General features: G+C 41.5%; 1 protein-coding gene across 1 annotated transcript in view; it reads right to left on the reverse strand.

The window, feature by feature from the left end:
* The window catches only part of NOC4L (nucleolar complex associated 4 homolog), a 528,079-nt gene that overhangs the window by 178,238 nt on the left and 324,785 nt on the right, over positions 1-25,056 (reverse strand). The window contains exon 13 of the mRNA XM_044065551.1: positions 14,416-14,498. Coding sequence (XP_043921486.1) covers positions 14,416-14,498 — 83 coding nt within the window. The remainder of the gene's footprint in view (positions 1-14,415; positions 14,499-25,056) is intronic.

A 25,056-nucleotide genomic window follows, 5' to 3' on the forward strand; every position in this document is an offset into this window, starting at 1 on the left:
CCAGTGTTCTCTCCGGTCTATCTGATGAATCTGGGCATCTTGAAGCAATGTAGAAATTGCCTCATGTACACTGACAACCCTCTCCTCCTACCACCCAACACTACAACCTGTGAGAGATGCACTTATCTAGCCAAACTGGAGGTAAAGCTCTCTCTAACCAAGACTGAACTTGACAGTCATGAGGAGAAGGCAAACATTTGCACCACACCACACTCATCACATAGTCTCACTAAATCTACACCACCAGAATCCACACACAGTAACACAAAAACATTCACGGAGGCTCTCAATAATAATCTGTCTAAGCAACAGAGACCTCCAAAGCAGAAATGCAAGCAACCTACATCCCCCAACACAACCCAAATGATACATAGCCCACAGACTCAGTGTGCCACTCAACCACAGCCAATAAGGCAAAACAACGTACCCAACACACTAGTCATAGGTGACTCTATAGTCAGGCACACTGATGTCCAACTCACCAGGCTAGACAAGGAGAAGGCTACTGTCAAGCTGCCTGTCGGGTGCCAGGATCCGCCACATAACCCATGCACTCAGGTAACTCCACACCAAGTACAAATATGACTCTGTCATTGTCCATGTTGGCATGAATGACCTGAGATGTACCTCCTTGGACTACATGAAAAGAGACATGGAAGAGCTCTCTGATCTTGTAGCCCAGGCAGGTATGACCCTAGCCCTGAGTAGCATTCTGCCATTGCCCTGAATGATACCGCAGTACAAGGACAAAATGATTGACTTCAACAATTGGTTAAGCTTCTGGTGTCATTCTAAGGAGATCCAGTATCTGTCTGCTTGGGATGACATGCTCGACAGACCACGATGCTTTGCCGCAGATGGCCTGCACCTGTCGCCCCTGGGATTCCGGATACTGGCTAAGGCTCTTGCTGCCCCTATAGTGCCTTTTTTAGGCAGGGGTCAAATAAATTCACCACCGTAACAGGAACAGGCAAACAAAAACTGAAGGTAATGCTACTCAATGCTAGAAGTCTAAATCTCAAAATGCACTCACTCGAGGCACTCCTTAAAATGGAGAACATCAATATCTGTGCAATGACTGAGACCTGGTTCAAGGCTCCAGAGAGCACCCCTGCACTACCAGGCTACAACTCATACTACACTTTTTGGCCATGTAACCTGGACCGAAACACCAAAGGCGGAGGTGTGTCCATATACATTAAGGATAACCGCACCTCCAGGCTAGTTGCTCAGCATAATGCATCCGAGGTTATCCAAGTGCAACTAACTCTGGGCAAAACTGCAATCCAAATTGTAGCTTGCTACAGATTCCCCACCATGCCCCAGGCTTCTCACTCCTCTTCTTAATGTACTGGAAAATATTAGGGTTCAACCAAACACCCTAATAATGGGCGACTTCAACTACCCTACCATTAACTGGGAAAACTACTCGTGTACCAACTCCTTAGCTCAACGCTTTCTGGAATTCATAAACTCCAATGCCCTAGATCAACTTATCCACACCCCCACCAGGGGAAACAATATCCTAGACCTAGTCATTACCAACATGAGTGACAGGTGTTCCACACCTGAAGTCAACTCCTCTTTGGTCCAATCCGACCATAAGCTTATCACCCTTGATATCCACATCCCACCCCCACCCCCCATTAAGGAAACCACAGTAAAAAATTTCTCCAAAGCCACCTTAAGACAGAAGTGGTGAACTTCATGACACCCATGCAGATAGACAATACAGTTACAATTGCTGAATCCTACACAAATGCACTCTATAAGCACTTACACGAGTGCATGGATTGTGTTATCCCAAACAGAACCAAGACGCTATCCTCCAAAAAAAGGAAGCCAATCTGGTGGTCCCCTGCCATAAACAAACTGTACAACAGAAGGAAGAAACTGTTGCAAAAGAGAGTAAAATCCCATGAGTGGAGGAGCTCCCTGGTCAGCCTCAGTAAGAAGCTGAGATCCCTTATAAGATCCTCCAAAGCTAGCTACAAAAACAAAATCACCACTAAATCCAAGGACAACCACAAAGCATTCTATAGCTATGTCAAGAATCTAGATGCAACACCCAGATCTGCTCTGGGTTACAGCACAAACGCACGAAAATGACAGAACCAACTGATATTGCCAACATCCAGGCAGATCGGTTCAGTACTAACTTTACCCCCCCTCTCACCCCCTAAAGGGCCCATATCTATACAGAAAGAATGCAGAGTTCCTTGTAATCACAACTACGCAGGTAAAAGCTGCACTCTCTAAAGCCAAAAACACAGCATCCATGGGACCTGACAACATCCCAAGGCTGCGTTTTACATGAACTTCAGAACGAACTGGCTCCTCACTTAAGCACCATGTTCAATAACAGCCTCGCATCAGGCTTTGTGCCCAGTGAATGGCGCATAGCAACAGTTATCCTACTCCACAAAGGGGGAGCCACCACTGATCCCGGGAACTATCGACCAATTAGCCTGACGAGCCTGGTCTGCAAGGCCATGGAACGTATCATCATGGAACTCAAAGACATTGGTAACCTCCAAACTCTGAATCCCACCCAGTTTGGGTTTGTGAAAGGCAGATCATGCCTCTTGAACCTGATCGACTTCTTTGAGGCAGTCACCAAAGCCGTGGATGAGGATAAGGTGGTTCACACAGCCTATCCTGACCTCGCCAAAGCTTTCAACACCATCCCCCATTCTGGAATTATAGCTAAACTCACTAAACTAGGTATAAATCCCTACATCACAAGATGGGTTGCCAACTGGCTCACTGACAAAACCCGCACTGTAAAAGTTGCAGACTCCAAATCTGACCTCAAGGCAGTGACAAGTGGAGTGCCACAGGGTTCTGTCCTGGGACCTCTCCTGTTTGGTATCTACTTCTCTGAAGTACAGGCTAACACAGAAGGCCTCTGGCTGATGAAGTTCACAGATGACTGCAAACTAGGAGCCATAGTCAAGTCCCCAAATTATGTGGACATCCTACAGAAGGGCCTCACTGAGACAGATGCCTGGTGTCAGAGCCATGGCCTCAAGCTCAATGCCAAAAAGTGCAGTGTCATCCCCTTTGGTAAAAACTCTGTACCCATGAACTACCACATGGGCAGCAATCTACTTAACACCGAATGCATGATAAGAGACCTTGGGACCCAGGTGGACAGTAGTCTCTCCTTTGATAGTCACATCGCCACAGTAGTAAGGAAGTTCTTCTATGTTGCACACCTCATCATAAAAGGGTTCTCATCCAGGAAAGAGAGGTCATTGTTCCCCTCTACTCGTCACTCATTACACCCATTACAGAGTACAACGCCCCTTTTGGAATGTACCTCAAGACATCTGCAGCAGCTGGAAAGGCCACAGAAGTACCTCACAAAGAGGATTACTGGCCTCAAACAAATGCCCTACACTGACCACCTCAAAAAACTCTAGCTTTACTCCGTAGCATATCGCCTACTCCGAGGTGATCTCTGTCTAACATATAAAGCTATGTCAAACCCAGAGCTGTTGGACATGCTACACAAATCCCAATCCCTCCAAGCTACATGCTCTAGGGACCTAAACCTCATCACCACAATAAACAGGACACACTGGAGGGATAGATTCCTGTCCCAGAGACTTCCTATACTCTGGAACAAGCTACCCATCTATGTCAAGCAAAGTTCTTCGTTAGCACTCCTCAAGAAAAATCTTGATGATTGGATGGGAAATAGGAAATACACCCCAGGGATCACTTCTGTGTCTCTGCTGGACAGTGGCACAGGAAAATAACTTTCTTGGGTGGCGTAAGCTATGGTACCTTGCTGGCTAGGCTTACATAGGCCCTTGGGCCGATAGCCTAGTACCTACCTATGACAAAGCTGTGTGTGTCTCGGGCAGGTATGTCCCTAGCATTAAGCAGCATTTTACCCTCACCTAAGATGATGTCAATACAAACAAAAAATTACTGACTTCAACAATTGACTTAGCTTCTGGCGTCATTCTAAGGGGATTCAGTATCTAGCAGCCTGGGACAACATGGCAGAGAGACCACATTTTGCCAGAGATGGTCTTAATCTGTCTCCCCTAGGATTTTGATTACTGGCAAAGGTTCTTGCCACCCCCAGTGCCTTTTTTAGGCAATGCAACAAAACAAAATACCCAATGTAAAAATACCCCCTAAAACAATCCCATGGTTCTGCTGCTAAATGTTAGAAGTCTAAACCTGAAATTGCACTTACTGGAAGCTCTCCTCACCTTGGAAGATGTTGACATCTGTGCAGTAACAGAAACCGGATTTAAGTGCAGAGAGCACCCCAGACATACCAGGTTACATTTCCTTCCACACTTTCAGACCACAAATTGAATGCATGAAAACTAAAGGAGGTAGTGTATCAATATTCACTAAAAATAAATACACCTCTAGATTAGTTGAACAGGACAATTCCATTGAGCTAATTCAGGTGCAATTAACAGTTGGTATCACACCTATACAAATCATTGCCAGCTAGAGTACCCCCTCCATGCATCAGCACACCCACCCTGACTCAAGTAGTTCCAAATAGGCAATCAAGACACAACCGAATACCATGGTTTTAGGCAACTTTAGTTACCTGGCCATTGAATGGGTAAATTGTGTGTGTTCCAACTCACTTGCCCAAAGGTTCCTGGATTTTAACTCCAATGCACTGGATCAGACGGTTGACACCCCCACAAGGGACTCAAACATCCTGGACCTGGTGCTCACCAATATGGGGGACCACTGCACCCCTCCCTGCATGTGGCCCTCCCTGGTGAAATCTTACCAAAAATTAATCTTCTTAGAAATAACACCAGAGCCTCCCTCCTTAGCTGCAACTAAACTAAAAAACTTCTCTACGGCTATTGGAGCTCCTCTTGCAATTAATATAAGTATGCCTCTCTTCCTTTGCCCTAGGTATTCTGCTGAACAGCCATCCTGAAAACCTTTCTTTATCAAATTCACATGTTCAGCTCTTTCCAAGGGTCTCACTTGTAGCATAGCTATTTGCACTCTACATTTTTTAATATAGCTTACTACTTTCTTTTTTGGAATTATCTGAGAGACCATTAATGTTTAAAGAGAGAGAATCATATTCTTGAGGGATTATTATTCCCACCCATTATGTATCACGGCTTTTTTATCAAGTGTCTAGCTTTTGTGTTGCATGCAAGCACTGTTTGGCAGATTAATCTTTTATACAACTGTTTCGTGTCACCTCCATTTCAGCCTATGTCACATCTTGCAGATATTTGTTTTATTGAAAACCCTAAAATAAACACACACAATACCCCCCCTAAAACCTACTAAGTTAATAACACACAAAACTGTGTACAACTTCAAATAACTTAAGTTTTACCTCCTTAACAGGAACATAAGCTCCAAACTGACAGCCCAACAAGGACTTGAGCTAAACAGAAAGAAAGCTTATCCATGATAAGATGCATGATAGAGCATGTAAATTCTATTTAATGCTGCCCAGTTCTGCCTTACCTTTATAGGTCTCCCAGCTGGGAAACACTTGAATGCTTTCAGAAAACATTTTTGCCAAGCCATTTCTCTATCAAATTGCCTGCTAGTGACATGACAACCAGAAACAGAACTGCTTTTAAAAAAAATATCTTATAATAGTCAATATTCTTTTTTATTTACCTGCTTTCTGTCAAAACTTACTATATAAAGCTAACACGGTAATTTCCCTATGCAAGAATGAGAAAAAACACATTTTTCTTTTGTCATGCTCTGTTAACCAGATACTTCATTGCAGTGCCTTCTTCTTCTTCTTTCAGCTTTTCCCGGTTAGGGGTCGCCACAGCGGATCATCTGTCCGCTCATGATTGGCAGTGGAGTTTTACAGTGTCGAGTTGCCAGCCCGGCGCCCAACCTTCTACAGAAGGGGCACACACGCAAGCACACACTCATGCCTAGGGCCAATTTTTAGAGTGTCCAATCCACCTACAGCATGTCTTTGGGATGTGGGAGGAAACCGGAGCACCCGGAGGAAACCCACGCGACCACAGGGAGGACATGCAGACTCCGCACAGAAGGCACCCCAGCCAAGGATCGAACCGGAGAACCTCTTGCTGTCAGGCGACAATGCTAATCACTGCACCACCACTGCAGTGCCTACATTTCCTAAAACTAAACAAGGAGAAAGAGAGAAGGGAGACAGAAAAAAAAAAAAGTCACCTTGTTACATTAGCATCCCCATCACATTTACAAATAACTGAAAAAACATTACTTTATAACATGCAGAGAAAATCATGCACCACTTTAATACTGTTAAGAAAACAATTATTTTACTTACAGTTAAACTCTCTCCCTCCTCTTCCCCTCTCTTCAGTATTTTTCCAAACATTAATGACATGAAGTAGGGCATATGCTTTTAGAGTCCCCTATCACTAAGAAGAAAAATAAATATCCTGGAAAGTGTTAACTTACAGTTAGCAAATGGTTGGAAGGGTGGTTGCACAAGCACCTGTAAAACCAAATTGAAATCCCAAGGTGATACAGGATCCTTGTAAGGAGATCTCAACAGGGTTCCTTAAGAAAGGGCCGTGCAAGGTCTGTGAGAAACCAAAGAAATATTCCTCAAAACTGTTGGAAATGAGAGTTAGTTGGACTTTAATAATAGGAGAAGCTCTGGTGTTGAAAATGAAAGCTAAAAAGTCTTGAATTTTGCCAACAGGAACCAAAACAGAGTCAGTATCACTTTCTGAAGTCCAAACAGTGACATTTCTTCTTTTTGCTAGTGTAAAGTTTCCGTGTGGATGGCTTATGGGAAGCTAATAGAATATGATGTATTGGGGAAGAAAGATTTATCTGCCTGGAAAAGGAGGAGTCAAGCTGTCAGGTTGAGGTTCAGAATGTTCAGTTGAGACAAACTGAATGGGACAGATGTTATGGAGCTGGGTCCAAAGTCCATGGTTTTTGCATCAGATAATGCAAAGAAAAAGGGAAAACCATATTTTCCCAGACCAGTAAGGAGTAATGGTGATTACATTGCTCCTCAACTGAACTGCTTTCTGTAAAAAGTTGGAATTAAGGGGAAACAGAAGAAAGCATATAAAAATCCTGGGGACCAAGTGTGTAAAAGAGGATCCCTCGGTGACTCCCGGGTCGGGGGTGTGATACAGCAAGGTAGTTGCTGCACTTGTAGTTCAAACATGAGGCAAAGAGGCTGCAGGATGGCTAGCCCCCTCAACAAAGAAATCCTTTTCATCATGTTTGGATAGAGGCCCCACTCATGAGGCAAAAAGACTAAACCGGCTCAATTTGCCTACTACCATAAATTGGTTGGGAAAAAATCGCCCATTGGCATGTTCTGAGTGCTTCTCGTCAAAAAGGATTAAGATTTGGTCCCTCCTGTTTGCTGATGTACCAAACCACTGACATCTGTTTGAATCGCAATCGTTCACATACGGAGAGTAGTCTGAAAGGTTTGCCAGGCTAAAAACACTGCTTTCATCATTAGAATGTTGATATGCAAACTGCCCTTTATAGGGAACCATGGAGTATGTAGCCCAAATAATGCTCACTCACCCCCCCCATTGGGAAGCATCTGTGGACATTGTGACCTTGGTTGTAGAGAGGACAAACGGCCAGTTACAAGGAATCTCTTTCGAGTGCAGCCTCCAAGCTAGATCTTTTCTGAAAAGATGGGAGGTCAAAAACTGATCCGACATAGGTTAAGGTAATGACCATTGCTATGCAAGTAGTCACTGAAGAATTCTCCTATGATACTTTGCCAAGGGAACTAATGCATTCACTGCAGGACCTTGAACCTATGGGCTATGAAAGTTTCTATATTGAGCAATGTATCTATGAACTCTAAACCTTAAGTTGGGAGTCAATTGTGACTTTTCATAATTTACAATTGTTCCTTGATATGTACAAGTTAGGAGAACATAGTATCTTGCTTTTATTAACAAATGCCTGGTTAGAGCAGTAATGAGGCAGTCATCCAGATACAGAAACACTTTGAACTCTTGCAATCCCAACGTAGCTGCTATTTCTGCCATGCATTTGGGAAGATTCATACCTTGTTTGATGCAGATGAAGGAAATGCAATCAGAGAGCCATTTTGAGCACCATGGGGGCTGTGGTGAGGCCAAAGAACAAAACCCTGAACTGATGATGACTGGCTACTAGCCGGAAGTGGAGGAACCTTCTGGTGCATTTGTCCATTTAATATGGTGATACGCTTCTGGAAGGTCTATGGAGCATAACCAGCTGCCCTTTTCCAATAACAGAGCAGCAGTCTGAAGTGTGACCATACAGAATTCTGTTTGGTGAACCAATTTGTTCAGAACAATGAAAATACAAAGTTGGTCTCTAGTCTCCTGTCTCTCTCTCTCTCTCTCTTTCTGCAGTTTTGTATTTGTGTAACTGATCACTCTCACTGGGTGGAACATAAAGGATTTTCTTGTGTACTAGGGGGAGCTGTAAATGATGTGATATAACCTTTGGACAAACTCCTGGCTAGAAATAACTGCAGATTCTTGACTGGAAAAGATAGGTGTAAGGATAAGCACCCTCCCTGACTGCCTGCAGAGGAAGGTAATCAGGCTTCCATTCAGCAGCACTTGTAGGGCTTACTAAGAAACGAATCCCTGAAACTGTAGTTTTGTGGGTCACCCCTGCCGCAAGAGTGGCATTTTCCATTGAAGTTCCCCCTTTGGCCCCTGAGAGAACTGTTTGTGTGTGTGTGTCCTGGAAAGGCCCCTTTGGATTCAGAACCACATTTCCCCAGCACCCCTCTGATTCCTGGATAGGGATCTTTGGGGAATGGAGAAAGGACGTCTATGGCAGAAAGGATCTTAATCTCTCTCTCACTTCAGTAATGCTACTCAAACTTTTAGGCCAAAGGGAGATGGTCCACCAAAAGAGCCACTGATGGGTGAAGACCCAAATGACTCCGCAAAATCACAGACTCTTCCAGGCATGTCTCCCAATGGCAACACTTGAATCTGCCAGTCTGCAAGTACAATGAGCATTATGGACGAGCTGAACACAGACTTTTAGGGTAGATGACTGGGAAGTAACTTTCTCTTTTACCTCCTCAGAGATAACTCCCACATAGGTATAAGATAACTCTTTAAGCAGATCCCTTTGAAGTCTGGCAAAAGTCCCCAGAAATTCAAGGGCTCTTAAGGGACAGGTCGATTATGCATGAACTCACTTTCCAAACATATCCATCATCTGAAACTCTCTGATAGGTGGGTGAATAGAGGACTTTATCCAGCCAGTACCTTTCCTGAGATGGCTGCAATGACCATGGACTCCACAGACAGATCATTGGCCCTGAATTGTTTATCCTCAGGAGAAGAAAATAATTTTGTCAAGAGTACTGTGGATGTGATGAAAGGAGACAGGATCTTTCTATGCCTGCTGAAAATTCAACTGAATAAGCTCATCAGCGGATGGAATCACCCAAGAGGTAGATAATCAGATGTTGAAGGGTAGTTACACTAACTCCTCCAGGATAGGGTTTTGGGGATTTCATCACCCCTCTGTTTTAGTGACTCCAAGATGTCTCCAAAGGAGACATCATAAGTGTGTGACTTTAGAGACCCTTCTCCTTCAGTGAATTCAGTATCGTTAGTGACATATTTCTCCATGGGATGCAAGCCCTTCCTCTTGCACTCTCTCTTCTGAGGGGTTGGGGGGGGGGGGCATCAGAAAAAGAATTGTTCAGATAGCCAGGAATCCTGCTGTCTGAGTTTTCACTATCCCGGTGGAGATGCTGGTAAGGGGGGGGCTAAAATATAGGGGTCCTCATAGCCCCGAAATTTGAACTCCTCAAAGAGGGAAGGGACAGCAGAACAGAGAACAGCCTTGGGAACAAAGGTCACTTCCCATCCCAAAGAGACAACTGCCGCAGCAGACGTCAAAACTGAACCACTGGGTGCCAATGCTCCGAGATGCAAGGACTGCTCCAAGAAGTAGGAGTTAACGCCTGTTCCCTGGAGTTGACAAGCAAAGCAGCCCCTGAAAGGTCTCCGATCTGAAAAGCTGAAGAGCTCAGAGTAATCTCCAATTCCGGATGAAAAAGCATCTCCAGAATCAATACAGTCAGCGCTGGGAGGTTTGGGGCCAAACACTGTAAGAAGTGGACTGTCTTAGGAAGTAGCCTGAAAAAGGTTTAACTGGTACAGAGAGGGTCAGCGCCAAGGGAAGGTTCCACTCTGATAATTCCAGCACTTGATCCTGTATTTGTTTTGGAGCTGAAGATCCTTTGGTTGCCAAAGATGCAGATTCCAATAAGGCTATTTGTTCCATAGACGCTGTCAGAATCGAAGCAATACTTGTTTCAGAACTGAAGATCCTTTGGTGCCGAAGATGCAGATTCCGATAAGGCTATCAGCTCCATAGTTCCTGTCAGAATCGTAGCAATATGGTTAAAAGCAGTGGGTTCAGAGGAACATAAACCAAAGCTCAGTGCCATCTAGAAGACAGTGTTGAGGAAGAAGGTGACTCTGAACAACTACTTGTTCTCTAAATTTCTGTCAAAACAGAAGAAAGGCTGATGAGGGAGATGTTTCACTAATTTAGTCTTGAAACATAATGCGAGTGTGCTATCTCTACCTTGAGACAGACATGGCTCAAACAGAAACACAAAGAAAAAATCTCAGAGACAGGAATCTTCTGGCAGCATTTTTGGCACACATTAAAAAACCACAAGGGCCTTTAGATTTTCCAACCATAACTTTAAAGGATATCGGAAACAGACTTTCCCAGGACAAACTGTTGAACACACCCACTCAAAGACTCAGACAAGACAGTGAGGAAAAGCAGAGCAGCAAGATTTTTTTTTTTTTAAATCAATGAGAAGAACCTACCAACAATGGTAGAAAAGAGTACAAATCTGTATGGAAAGGAGAGAACTACCAATGATAGTAGAGAGAATGCAACTTGTATTGACTAAAAAGGAAAGGGCAGAAATCACATAGAAACAAGTAGAAACAGAGAAGTGAAAACTTCTTTAGAGAAAAGAACATTATAGATAAATAAAATAATTGACTTAGATCAACAGCTCTGGCAAAAGCATCTGTCTCTGGAAGTGGCAAACAAAATCTGAGCAAACTAGGTGAGAGGCACTGTGGGTAGGACTTAAGCGCGAGAGTTTTTGGTCACCGTAAGCTGTGGTAATGGCAGAGGGGTCTATATTATGGCATCGAAATGCCATAACATTGAACATCACAGTGCTGACAAGTATTCAGTGAAATTCACTTCCGCAATTCAATGGAACTAATTCTACCTACACCAAACCCACCCATGTGGGGGGATGTGCCCCCACACACCTCTAACTAAATAAAGCAACTCCGAGATCACACTACAGTGGAGAAAAGGGCAACATTGTGTAGTTGGCCAACTACATCTTTGCCCTTGAAGTATTCAGCAAATCGCGAAAGTGATCTTTGCTGAATACTTGCCGGCATTGAGGTGTTCGATGTTATGGCATTTCGATGCCATAATATAGACCCAAGGCAGAGTCTTTTCCAATATTCGGTACAGAACCCATCAGTCAAGGATAAATGAAGACTGACAACATCAGATTAAACAGTTATCCTCAGTGTTTAGTGTATCAGATGATTTTCCTGTTGTGTTAACAGTGCTATGCAGAAATAGCAACAGGGGTTCCTGATATGCATTTTGCACCACAGTTGCGTACCAAGTATCATGTGCTATAAAACATACACCAAGATGAGTACTGTCCTGTCTGTCTTTCCCAGGATGGCATACAGTAGCCCATTATCCAGGTCGCACTGAAGGTATCCATGGCCCTACACATTGTGCCTTGAATATCTGAAAGAGAAAACTGGAAGATGGTGACCATTTAGCCGAGGTGAACAGATCCAACTATTTCTCAAGGTTTCCAAGATTACCCTGAAAATGCAGTTATTGCTGTACGACAGTCTGCTTACCATGACATTCTAATTCAAAGGAATACAAGTGATTTGATAGGGTCATAAGGTTCATAGATTAGTACTAGGCTAACTGCCTTTGTGGGCCATTTTAAGCCTAGCCAATTATCCCAAGTGAGACTCAAACCCTGCACTTTGCACCAGTAAGGTAAACACCTTACCCATTATGCCAGCCTATCACCCCGAAGAGATTGAGACTGAAGGTGTAAACCTGTAGCTGTTTCCCATATTAGTATCTCCAGTCTGCACACCTAGTATGACTGCATCTCCCTTCACCTGCATCTTGTTTGCCTACATATCACATAAAGGCATTGCCGGTCACCACCTTTAAACTGCCTGGCATGGGCTTACTCTAACATTTTTAGGATGAGTAAGACAGACCATCAAGTCTTTCATATTTATATGTCTACCTGTCTTGTTCCAGGAACTGCTGACCCAGAGTTGCCCCAGATGGGCTCCTCATGTTAGCTCTGAAGCATATGTGGTAAGCCACTGGTTTTTGGGGGTGGCAAGGGGTCACGGATTTCTACCTGGGATGTCCATCAAACAAATTCCTTCCTTATGGAGGCAAGCAACAGAATTCACAGTTTCAACTGGCAAGTGGGTTGATCTGACCCTTTGCTGCCTTATGGGTCGCCAAAAATAGAAGAATAAAAACAGCAATACATAGTTCCTATTCTGGCTAGACAGAGAACAGAGTACAAAAAAACTGAAGAACCTGCCAGGTGCACATTTACAGGACATAAAAAAATGTGCTTTAAAAATAACAGTACCTCAATTACACAGAAGGTCAATGAAACCATTTTGGCAATTTGATCATACCTGCATGAAAAAGAAGACAATTTAGTAAAGCAGATTTGGAAAAGACTGGAAAAAGGCAATAAGAGACAAGGATGTCCAGACAAGATATGGTTAGAGTGCATGAGAGAAGACCTTAAACAGGCAGGCGTGACTGTCAAAGAAGGTAGGGAAAGTGTTACTGAAAAAACAGTGAAGTGGAAACTGCTGAAAAACTGACAATATGTAAAATGGAATAAAGGGGGATACTAACGCACGCAAGTAACACATGGGAAAGTTGAGTATACTAACTGGTATGGTTAGAAAATACATGGAGTTACAAAATATATATTATAGTAAACACATACTTACAGTTAAGCATTTTGTGTTCTGTAAATACATCAGATACATAAACATAGTAATCAAATTCCTGTATTTTCACTTTCCTTAACTATGTTAACCATCACCTCTAAAGTATTTGCATTCAACCTCAGAAAAAACATTTACCCTCCAATGTGGGGGGGGGGGATATAAACTTAAGTGCCTCTCTAGTGTGAGACACAATCATAATAGGACTTGGAGGTGTGTAACCATTCCTACAAGCAAGGGTTGTTACAATCAGGTCCTGCACTACAGATGAACAATGAGTAGTGTTCGCCAGCAAAGACCTGGAGCAGAAAGAAAAACAGTTCATTTCTGCCTGCAGTCTCTGCCTTTCAACTATACCTACTATGTTTGTCTCACATTTTTGCTGTGTGCCTTGTAATTTTTATTAGCTGGTATATCAGTGAAGATTGCAGTAAGTCAAAACAGCCAAAATTAGAGTTTAATACATCTTATTGTTCAAAAATGCCATACTGATGCAAAACATGTTGCTCTTTTACCTTTTAAGTGAATTAGAGGAATATTCAAAAACTGCCTCTAATTTTCATCATTGCAAATAAAGTGAGAGGTATGTTACCGTCTGACAGCAGTCACCAAGTGCTTTACTAGCTTTCAAAGGAAGTAAAACACTTTGCACTTATTTTCTTTTTTCTTTTTCTATAACTAGTAGTACATACAACAAATAAAGCTCCAATCAATGCAGGATTCAATCGTAATCTTTTATTATCTGTTCCCAGCATGGATGCAAAGATTCATCTCTTGAGCTTTGCTTTCAACATGAATTTCTTGACATCCATGTCTCAAACATATAATAATTTGGTTATAGTTCGAGACCCAATCATAATCTTCTATGTTGGGTATAAAAAGAAGTATTTTTTCCCCAAGGCAGTACACTATTTTCTACTCTAAGATTATGTGCATCCATGATGTATTCAACTATGTGCTTCAACCTTCTATTTGAAAAAAAATCCATGTTACTTCATTGTTTTGTAGTCAATCGCACATTCTTCAATGTTACTCGTGTATTCATTATGGAACCACATAGAAGTCCAAGAACTATTCGTGCATAATAACGACACCACACATTTCTGCAAGGAGGATTCAATTTTACCAAAATTCCAAGATGTCCACTATTTCATCAAGTACAACTTGCACTTGTGTTTTTGAAGTTCAGCAAGTGAAATAAAAATAAAGTCTACACTTCACTTGGGGAAGAATTTGTATTCCTTAGGTAGATCTGTTACATAACAATGTATTCCAATGACAGAAAAAAAGAAATGTGTAATGATATTAAGGTAAATGCCTACATGCAAGCATATGTGAAGATTTAACCCACCTTCAGCTCCCACAGAGAGCTTTCAAGGGCCCTGCACTTCGCTGGGTCTTCCTCTTCCATTATATATGGATCTTCAGAAAGACCTAGAACAAAAGTAACCAACTCATGACAGTTATCAGAGTGTTTCCACAAAGAACTACCAATAAACAAAATTAAAACACTAACATTCTGTCTGCTTTCTTGAAGCATAACATCTCCCTACAAATCACAAAAAATTAAAAAAAAAAAAAAAACACACACACACACATATATATATATATATGTATATATATATACACACACACACACAAAAATATGCAAGTTATATATAAGCATAGTGATCAAATTAAATTGACAGAACATTTCATTTAAAACACAAAAACATCAGATAAACAAGTGATGGGGAAAAAACCAAGCCAGTTTTGGGATGATGTGCTCAGAGCCAGAAGATGGGCCTACTCACCCCCAAGAGGTTGAACATGCCTCTTGCAGATCAGTATGGCAAGTACATGACTTGCATTTTATACCCGATAAGAAATGGTCTCCATCTTGGGTAAAAGGAAGGACAGTATCCGAATCCCCACATAATATTCACAGATGAGCCCTTCTAACAGAATATTCATTTGACAATATTAGTATCAAAAATACATCATGATCTGGAAGTGATGCCTAACTTATATTATTTGCAGTGGCAGCTGGTGACTTCAAATCAAATGGGAGCTGCAGGAGACAGCTGAATGGGTGTGGCCAATGGGAAGGGGTGTGGCCAATAGAAAAGTAGTGGAGCTATGCTCAAAACCACAAAAACTGGGACTTTAAAAACGCTGCCCTGGGTGCCAAACTATCATTATGAGAGCCCAATCAAGACAAAAGGAAGTGAAGAAGAAAAAAAAAACATTTCAATGCATTGGCTACATGACAGCTTACTTAATATCTAGATGTAAACAAAAAGGTTGTGAGGCATGAAAAAATAAATTACTTTTTAAATACATTACTGGAATGCCAGTCAAAATCAAGTATAAAAAACAAGCAGCACTCGCCTCAAACCACTTCTCCTTGCACTTTAGTTCTAATTATAATTTATATTCAGCTTTAGAAAAGTACCAAGTAACATGCTGAAAGTAGCAATCTCTGTGATACCCACACTTGTAAAAGTGTTTCTTATCTAAAAAAGACCCTCTGTCTCTGCCTGATGCTGTCTTACAACTATCTACTTGTTTCATGGGGAAAACATGATCAAAGTAAAAAATTAACAGCAAACAAGAAACAAGTTCAAGATAAATTGCTTAAAGGATTACTGCACAGGTTGTGGACCACACATGATAGACTGGCATTCTGTTAAGTTTACAGGTAAAGCCTGCAAAGATGACTGCAAGTCTCCAACAAATGTAATGAGTTTCTGAAACTACTGTAATCCTGTCCTTTATTACAAATACTGTCATAAGCATTTCAATACCCAAGGCTTATACCTTATCTAGTTATGTAAATATTCTCTGCATGGCAACAACAAAAAGTCTTTCAATGTTGGTAATTCTTTAACAGTATGCTTATTAAAGCTTACTTGCATCTTACAAATTCAGACAAGCTTACCTGATGGTCATTAAAGCATTGATACTTAAACAGAACAGGCACTGCAACAACATGCATTTTCTGAATAAGAAGAAGCATAAATCAACAGTATAAAATATGACAGAAAAGCAGAACATTCTGCAAAATCAAGGACAGATGAAAAGCCACTGTAGTACCTGTGTTTACTACGGATGGGGGATACTCTACACACTTACACTGTATAACTGCTCCTTGCCTTGCTTGGACACATCCAGAGTCACTACATGGGGGAGTGGGGTGCAACAAGTATGTCACAATTTGAAATGTCTCTGGCTGAAGGAGATGGCCCTGACACATTAATCATACCTCTGAACCTCAGAGCAAGAAATCTGAACAAAGCCATAATTAGAAGTGGGACAAAGGCCCAAAAATAAGGATAATTTTTAAATATTGCTCTTATAAACTTAGAAAGATAATAGAATAATAGGTCTTGCATTAGTATGATTTTGCTGAAGGGTATGAAATCTGAAAACCAAATGTCTGTCATTATTTTCTAACTTCAATCCTTAATGATTTGCCACTAATTTGTCAGAAAACCACAATTTTATGAAATACGGACCAAAAATGTGATGCAAAAATATAAAATAGACACACAAAACAGCTGGGAACCTGTCAAAGAAGGGATACTTTTTTAATATTAGTACTGTTACGTTGGGCAGCTGACAAAATTAGAGAATCTACATGCATTTCTGAAATAAAAGTAATCTATAACTCTGATCATTTCAATTATTTATTAATTGTAAACCCTCCACATTTTCTTCCAAAACTGCCATTTTGCGGAGGGATTACTAGGGGGAGATCAGCATTTTGAGTCAAAATTGGGGACAGTTTAGAGGTTTGGATAAACCTAATTCTATAAAGCAATTTATTTGCATGCACCTCTCAATCTCAACGCAGGAAATCTTGTCAAGGCCAAATATATTGGGGGAACATAGACAGCACTACAAATTGCTCTTGTATAAACATAGTTGACAGAATAACAGGTCTTGCTTTAGCATGCATTTTTCTGAAGGGTATGAAGTCAAACTCCATGTCTCTCATTATTTAATGACTTCATTCATAAATGATTTGCCAGAAAATCACAAATTTTATGAGGAACAAACCAAAAATAAGAAGCAAAAATCTATTCATTCTGTGAAAATCTGGACAGTTGACAGGCATAGTTCAGCTGGGGCTGCCTGAGTTTGCCACCCTTCCCCCATCACAAAATCATGGTCAAATGGGGCCTCCCCCCTGCAGCCATTCCAATGTGCCATTACTTGGCTATTTCACCTCATTTAGCATAAACACTAATGTGCATACTGCTTTACATATATGATTTGGATTTCATTTAAAAGGTTTATTTTAACATTTTACAGCACAAATACTAATAAACATCTGCTAAACAAAGCAATGCGGTCTCACAATGAAAACAGACTTGGCATTAAAACTTCTCTGCCCTTGAAACTCACATTCATTGAAACAGCACTGAAACCCACATTCCAAGAAAATACATCTGGCCAGTGGCAGATAAAGATTAACTTTGGGCTGTTTTCAAATCATACGCCCCTTGCACACGAAACATACATGTGTTCTTTGATGCCCCTTCCTGATTGTATTAAATTATATTCCTTGTATAATATACTACAGTTAGAGGGCATTTTAAATTTGTTTTGAACATTTTTCCAGTAAACAATGAAAAAAAATGCATGCACCAATAATGACAAATGGCTCAATTTAGAACATTTCCATCATAAAAGTCTACTCAAACTTCTACAATCCACCAGTATCAGTAAATACGCACAATCTCTGCAGAAGTAAAAGTCATCTAAATAATTCCACATTAAAAAGATCTGTAACCAATGAAGAGGTTGCTGCTAGCAAACAACTTCATATATAGTTTCATCTACAAATAAAGTGCCTCTTGCCCTTGAGGAATAAATTGCCCACGTTACATAAAAAATAAGTTAGTAATATTGCAATAGGGAATGGATGGCAAACTGATAATAGGTTCACAGTTACTAGGTATGTCCGCCAAAGATAACATTCTCAGGGCAGCAGCATCCACCCCCCTTTAAAAGTACAACACAGTACAGTATCAGCAATGCATTTACATACTGTGGGAGTAGAACCCACAGCCTTCTGCATCAAAAGCAAGTACACTACCTGTTGTGCTATTAACAATGCAAGCAGAGTCAGCATAAGCAGCACTAAACTTTTCTTCCCCTGAAGCTCTTAGCTCCTTGTAAAATCCACTTGACACTCAACTGTATCTCTCAACTTTGCAGCACATGAGCACAAGAAATCTGGAAAAAGCCAAACGTTATTGGGGGGACAAAAGACCAAAACCCAGGGACACATTTTAAACATTGCTTGTATAATCTTGGAAAGTTGCTAGAATAAAATGCTGTGCTACTGCCATGCATTTCGCTGTCAAGGCTTGAACCCAGACCCCTGTGTACTACAGTCAGAGCAACATACCAAGTCATGCTGTTTCTTGAAAGACAGGAAGGCTGAAACTTAAATGGCTATCATTTATTGAATTCAGTTCTCACCATAGCTCTCAACCTCTTAGCACAAAAAACCTGGACAAAGCCAATAATGGACTAATACAGCCCCAAAAATAGGGGCAAATTTCAAATAGTGATCTTATAAACTTAGAAAATTGCTAGGAATGTCTTCCTTGGTGATACATGGAGTCAGAAAGCAGAGTGAGATACCCTATAAAATAAGGAATAGCTGCAATTGTATCTCAACAGTGGACTTACACAGGCCATTGTCAAAGAGTTCTGCAAGACACACTGGATATTTCTCCAAGATGGATGAGCCTGGGCGAGAACATTCTAGGTCACCTAATTTGCAAACTATTTCTACAGCTCCTTGTATATTTTCTAATGAACAATTTCTGCAATGATGTTACAAAAGTTGCTCTGCTTTTAAGGGGTAACATGGGTTGCTGGCCATGTTCAGAAAAAGAGAAACCCAGCTGAGAGCTTCAGGATACTAATATCTAGGTGCAGTCTGTCCAAAGGATGAATTAGTGACCACACTAAAAAGGTCATAACCCAAGAGGTCCCTCCAGAACATACAGGGCCTAAAGGGGAAAACATACTTATAACTGGCCAGAAAGGAGCTGTCAAGGTCAGTTTAGACTGCAGCCTTTTTACTTTCTGGATGGTTTTGATTATCAAGAAAGTTGGAAGACGGCATAATGGAGATCCTGAGGCAATGTCTCAACTAGGATGTCTTTCATGTTCTGGTTCTGAGTAGGAATGAGAGAACAGATGACATTTCGCATTTGACAGTGAGGAGGAGGAGGTGGTCTACTGCCTTTAATCCCCATCTCTGGAATATCCAGTTAGCTGGTCTTATGATCACCTATGTGGAAAAAGCAGGTTTCTGCTCAATCTGTGTCAGAATGTTGGTCTACCATGAGATGTATACTGTGATAGCAATATGGCAGATAGCATAATCCTAGAGCTTTCATGGCTTCAATGCATCCAGGGGAGGACTAAGTTGCCCGTGCAGACCATCAATGAATCCCTGTAAGCAAACTGAGAACTTGCAAGAGTGGCACTACACAGAACTCCAGCAAAAAGATGTGGATTTAAGATTCCTGAGGAGACCAGCAGCCTACCGCTGCCCTAGTAATTTCCTCCACCCCACTCAAGAAAAGGAAGAAAGAGCTGGGTAACTAGTTGGGTTGTGAATTCTCACATGGGTTGCCCCTGGATTTTTTTATTTTTCTTTTGACAAAGTCTGCAACTGAAATGGACTTGAACATATGTTAGCTATGCTTTGTGGAATGCCTCTATTGGTGCAATTGTGTCAGGTTAGAGTACAGAATACTGATCCAGTCCTTTGTAAAAGGTTTGCAGACCTTTGTGTCCGGAGTATACACTCAGGTGGTAATGTACTTTGTAGACTAGAGACAGCATTTGGGAAAGCTGAATGTGATGCCCAGGGAACTTAAGTCTGATCACCAAGAAAAAATGCTGTACAAGTTCTCCAGGTCGTACCAACAAGAATTCACGTATACAGACAAGTCTGCCACACATGCCATACACTTGAACAGTCTACGGACTGTGAGTGAGACCACAGGGGAGGACCTCCTGGAGTCTTTCTCAATCTTAACATATATGCATGTGTCCTAGAGGACAAGAGTACATTCAATCTCCTAGTGATAAATGGGGAACTACTGCTGTCAGAGAACATTCAGATTTTTTTGTTTGTTTTATAACATACCAGTTTATTATTTACTTATTTACATTTGTTTACCAGGAAAGTCCGAAATGGCCAGAAGCCCATTTTCAGCAGAGGCCCAGAAAGAAAAGCTCCACAGAAATATAAGCAAAATACAATAATTAGATAGTACAACAGTATACATACAGTAAGACAGAGAATACACATCATCTAGTTAGTCTTTACATAGCAGTATTCAATACAGTTTTCTAGTAGCTACAGGTTCAAAAAGAAAAACACACAAGCATTTCAGTGAAGATCACTGAGAAAAAAATAGTTGTTGTTGGTCTTTCGGCTTTTCCCAGTTAGGGGTCACCACAGCGGAACTCCGGTCCGCAAATGATTGGCAGTAGATTTTCACAAACACCGAGGTGCCAGCTCGACGTTCAACCTTCAACGAAGGCATGCCCATCTACGCATGTCTTTCAAACAACCACCCAACAGCGAGGAGGACATGCAGACTCCGCACAGAAGGCACTCCCCGCACTCCAGCCAAGAATCAAACGGGAGAACCTCTTGCTGTGAGGCAACAACGCTACTGCTGCACCATACTGTGTACATATTAAATAACAGTTATGAACAAATGAGATTCCTATTATATATATATTTTTTTTTGTGGTGTGGTAATAAACACTGAGGAGAGGGAAAACATGAGGTAAGGAGTGGACGGTGTGTTGACAGAGTTATAGATATCTTGTCAGTCAGGTTTGGGGCAGGAGCAATGCCAGTTCTTGGATACATGTTCAAATAGTAGTAGTTTGAAACTGGTAAATTCAGGTGTGTTTTGGAGGGTGTGGGGTAGAGAGTTCAATAATTTAGCTATTTGATTTGAGAATAGGGCTTTACCATGAGTGTTGTTAGCTTTTATTGTGAGAAAGTTTATCTGCAGATCTTCGACTTCATGGGTATGACTAAGGAACAAGTTCCTTGAGGGATGGGCAACTGTCAGGATGGAAGATGATATTGTGTGTGAATTTAAGTTGGTAGACATGGACAAGTTTAGGTAGCTCAAGCCAATTTAATTTATGTAGAGCAATACAATGGTGGGTTTGGTGGGGAAGGCTGGCTGTGAAGTGGGCCATTTTGTTGTAGCAAGTTTCCAATTTGGTTAAGTCTGATTTTTTTTTAAGTTGGTAAAGAGGGGGAAAGCATATAGGACTGTAGAGAGGAGGAAGGTTCTGGATATGGCTTTTCTGGTATTGTCAGTGAGGAACAGCTTACTTCTGTACAGTAAGTCAAGTTTGATGTGAACTTTAATTGTCATGGCTATGTGTTGGTCAAATCTGAGGGTTGATTATCACGCCAAGGAGTTTTGTATGCTCAACTGGTTGGATGCCTGTGTTTGCTGAGAGAATGGTAAAAGGAGGTGTGGTCAGTGAATGTTTGCTACTGGTAAATGGCATTAACTGTGTCTTTTTGGGGTTGAGGATTAGTTGTGATTTACTTAGATATGTTTCTTTATCATTAAGCATAAAACTACAGAATAATCCTGAGGTTAGTTTTCTTTGACACTAAAACTAATCTTGTGTAGTAACCCTGAATTCCCTGGTCTGACGAGACTTCCTGGACAACTCCATTTTGAAGGAGGCTGTCTACTTCATGCCTTTCTTTGACGGAACATCCAGTCGGAACTTTGGTAGTGAACAGGATTGTGCAACCTCTGAATCCACCTGTTCACAGTCATCTTTAACAACTGGTGTCAGCGATAGGACATTAATCCCCAAGCTGTTCTACAGGATTACTACTGTCTTAAGGCTGAACATGACTTTTAGTGGAGGGGTAGAATCCTTGGCAAAAGCACTGAAGGACCAATAAGAATGTCGCTATAATCAAAGTTATGGTGGAGTGTATGATTTACTTTCTTTTTTCTTTACCCGGAAAGTCCAACTGGGCACAGGACCCATTTTCAGCTAAGGCCCGAGGAGAAAGGCTTCACTGTACAAACAACCTAATTCTCACTGTTGCATTATTCTTTCCTCTTGGGATACCCTGCTGAGAATAGACAAACTTCCAGCCAGCACATCAGAGCATTTACATCTTCTTGGAGTTGTACATTAGACGCATGTCCTATGTGCAAGGCATAAGGTACATATGACGTGTGCCCAATCCTCATAACTGAAATACCCCAGAACTAGATCAACCCCAGAGGGAAGTAATAACACACATCTAGGAAGGGAAGAAGATGAAAGACGGACAGGCCCCTCATCCAGAAGGAAAAACAGAAACAGGATAGTAGGGAGGGACATAATACTGCAACAGTGCGAACTAGAAAATCTGTGGTTATGGCAAGACCTTACACAACTGTGCAATGTTCATGCTTATCAAAGTTGCAGTATTCTTTAATTTTGGGTGTACAAAAAAGATGCTGGAAAGTATAAGTAGGAAGGTACAGAAAAGCCTTCCAAAAACCTAAGAAGGATGGCCCTGTCAATACCTAACTTTGACCCAGAAAGGACATTCAACTTGTAATGTTTGGAGAGTGTGTGTGAACAGAAGACCAAGAAGCTTCCAAAATGGATCTAGTACCAAACCCTTGAAAAAAGCACTATGAGAGGCCACTGCTCTAGCAGAATAACATGAAGAGAAGAGGAAACCTGCCTGGCATGAACAGAATAGCAAAAATAAATGGCCTTAGAAATCCAGGAGGAGATGGTTTGCTTAGAAACCACCAAATCCAATTTCCTGGCATGAAAAGAAACAAAAAGCTGCTCAGATTTCCTGATATGTTTTGTCTTGCCCTAGAAATACTGGAGCTTTCTATGCAAATCCAAGGTTTGAAGAACCCTCTCATTATGATTCTATGGACAAGGTAAAAGAAAAAAAGATGAACACGAATGGACTGATTCATGGGCAAATTAAACCATCTTGGCCATAAAAGAAGGACTGGTACAGAAAGACACCCTATCCCTGTGAAAAACCAAAAAAGTGGAACTGCTATGAGTGCCTGAAGTTCAGTGACCCTCTTGGCAGAAGTGCCAACAATATAGTCCAAATATAACAGTGCAGGGAAAAAGAAACTGCAGGCTCAAAAAGAGACTGGGTCACTTCCTCAAGCAGAAAATTAAGGTCCCAAGGAGGAGTAATAGGCTTTCTTGGAGGCCAAATATGAAGGAAGCCTTTTAAAAACAAACTTTAAAACTAGAAACCTAAGGTGGATTCAGAGGCAGACAAGTGGAAATGGCTGACAAACAGATGAATATGCCAAGCCAGAACTCAGCAACTCACAAATAAGAAAGGATCATAGGAAGGAATCCCCATAGAAAAATGGTCTAGGTCATGCTTGAGACATCAAATAGAAAATCTCTTCCACTTAGTCGCATATGATTTCCTAGTAGCTGGATTTCCGGTCTCCTGCAAAACCTGAAGCACATCCTCAGAAAACTGGTGCCTAAAGGTAATCAACATCCTACTACCCAAAGTGTTAATTTAAGGACGGACAAGTGAGGGTAAATGAGAAATCTCTAGTCTTGCATGAGATCATCATTCCTGTGAGGTAACTTGTAATGATTGCCCCCGGACAGGTGAAACACAAGGGAAAACCAGTGATATCTGGGCCAAAAAGTCACCAGTAACATTGCATGCATGTCCCACATGATCTTGTACAGGACCCTTTGTTGTAGGTGAAGAAGGGAATAGGCATACAGAAACATCCCCTCCAAGAAAAAGACATGGCATCCACTTTCCAAGTCAGAGGACTTGTCACTCTGAAACAGAACTTGGGATGTTGTCTGTTCAGGGGGGGCAAAAAAAATTTACCCAAGGAGTAACTCACGGATGTAGAATGTCTAGAAACACCTCCATGTGAAGCATCCACTCGTGAGGATTTTCCTGGACTTGCTCAGTCTGTCACAATATTGTGCTCTGAATGAATGAGGACCGCCTGAAGAATCAAGTGATGGCAAACTGCAAAATCCCAAGCCTAACGAGCTTTGTGCCCCTTTGTTTGTTGATGTATCACATGACTGCGGTATTGTCTGTAAAAAACATTAAAGGACCTAGAACACAAAGTGAGTGAAAAGCCTGGAGAGCTAGAAGTAGAGCCCACATCTCCTTGATGTTGACATGGTCTGCCAGTTGCTGATGAGACCAAAGACCCTGGACTTTTAGGTTGTTGGGAGGAGGCTTCCTAACCATGATCAGAAGCACATGTGGTAGAGCTTCTGCATAGGCAGAGGAATCTGAAAAGGCAGACCCAGGTTCAAGGAAATCTGGTGACTATACCAGTGCAGCTCTAGCATGAGACAAGGCAAAAGAACCAGATGCTCCAGAGGGTGGCATTGCTGGAGCCAAACAGTCTTAGGCTCATACGCGTTTACTAAGCTAATGACCCCTATGGCCTCAGGCATTCGGGCAAATTCCATCATTCAGTATTTTTAATTTTCAGTCTTTTTGGGATTCAGTCTTTTGGTTTTCAGTCATTTGCTAGTAAACCTTAATTACACCCTCTATTCTTTTACTGGGGAACCTCTGTGGATGTTCCAATTTTTGGATATGCCTGGTTAGGTACATAGCAAAAGGAGCACTGTACTGAATGATAGGTCTCATGAATGCTGAAAACAGTGGAACAATGACTTCCTTGGACCTACACCGCATACCTTTTTTTTTGTTTATAAGTTACACAACATAGAATGATTTCATCATTACTGCAGACACATGATGGTCAAAAGCCTAGATACTGTATGTGTGTGTCCTCAAGTCACTGACTACTAGGTCGACTCTTAGGTGGTGTGCTGTCAATATGATAGTAATAAGGGATGGAGAACTTCCCGAAGAATACTAGTATGCATTTCTTTGCATTAAATTTCAGTCCATGTCTCTGGCACCTGTTGATTG

The sequence above is a fragment of the Protopterus annectens genome, chromosome 1.part0 (assembly GCF_019279795.1).
Source record: "Protopterus annectens isolate FY-2018-M chromosome 1.part0, PAN1.0, whole genome shotgun sequence".
Classification (NCBI taxonomy): domain Eukaryota; kingdom Metazoa; phylum Chordata; order Ceratodontiformes; family Protopteridae; genus Protopterus; species Protopterus annectens.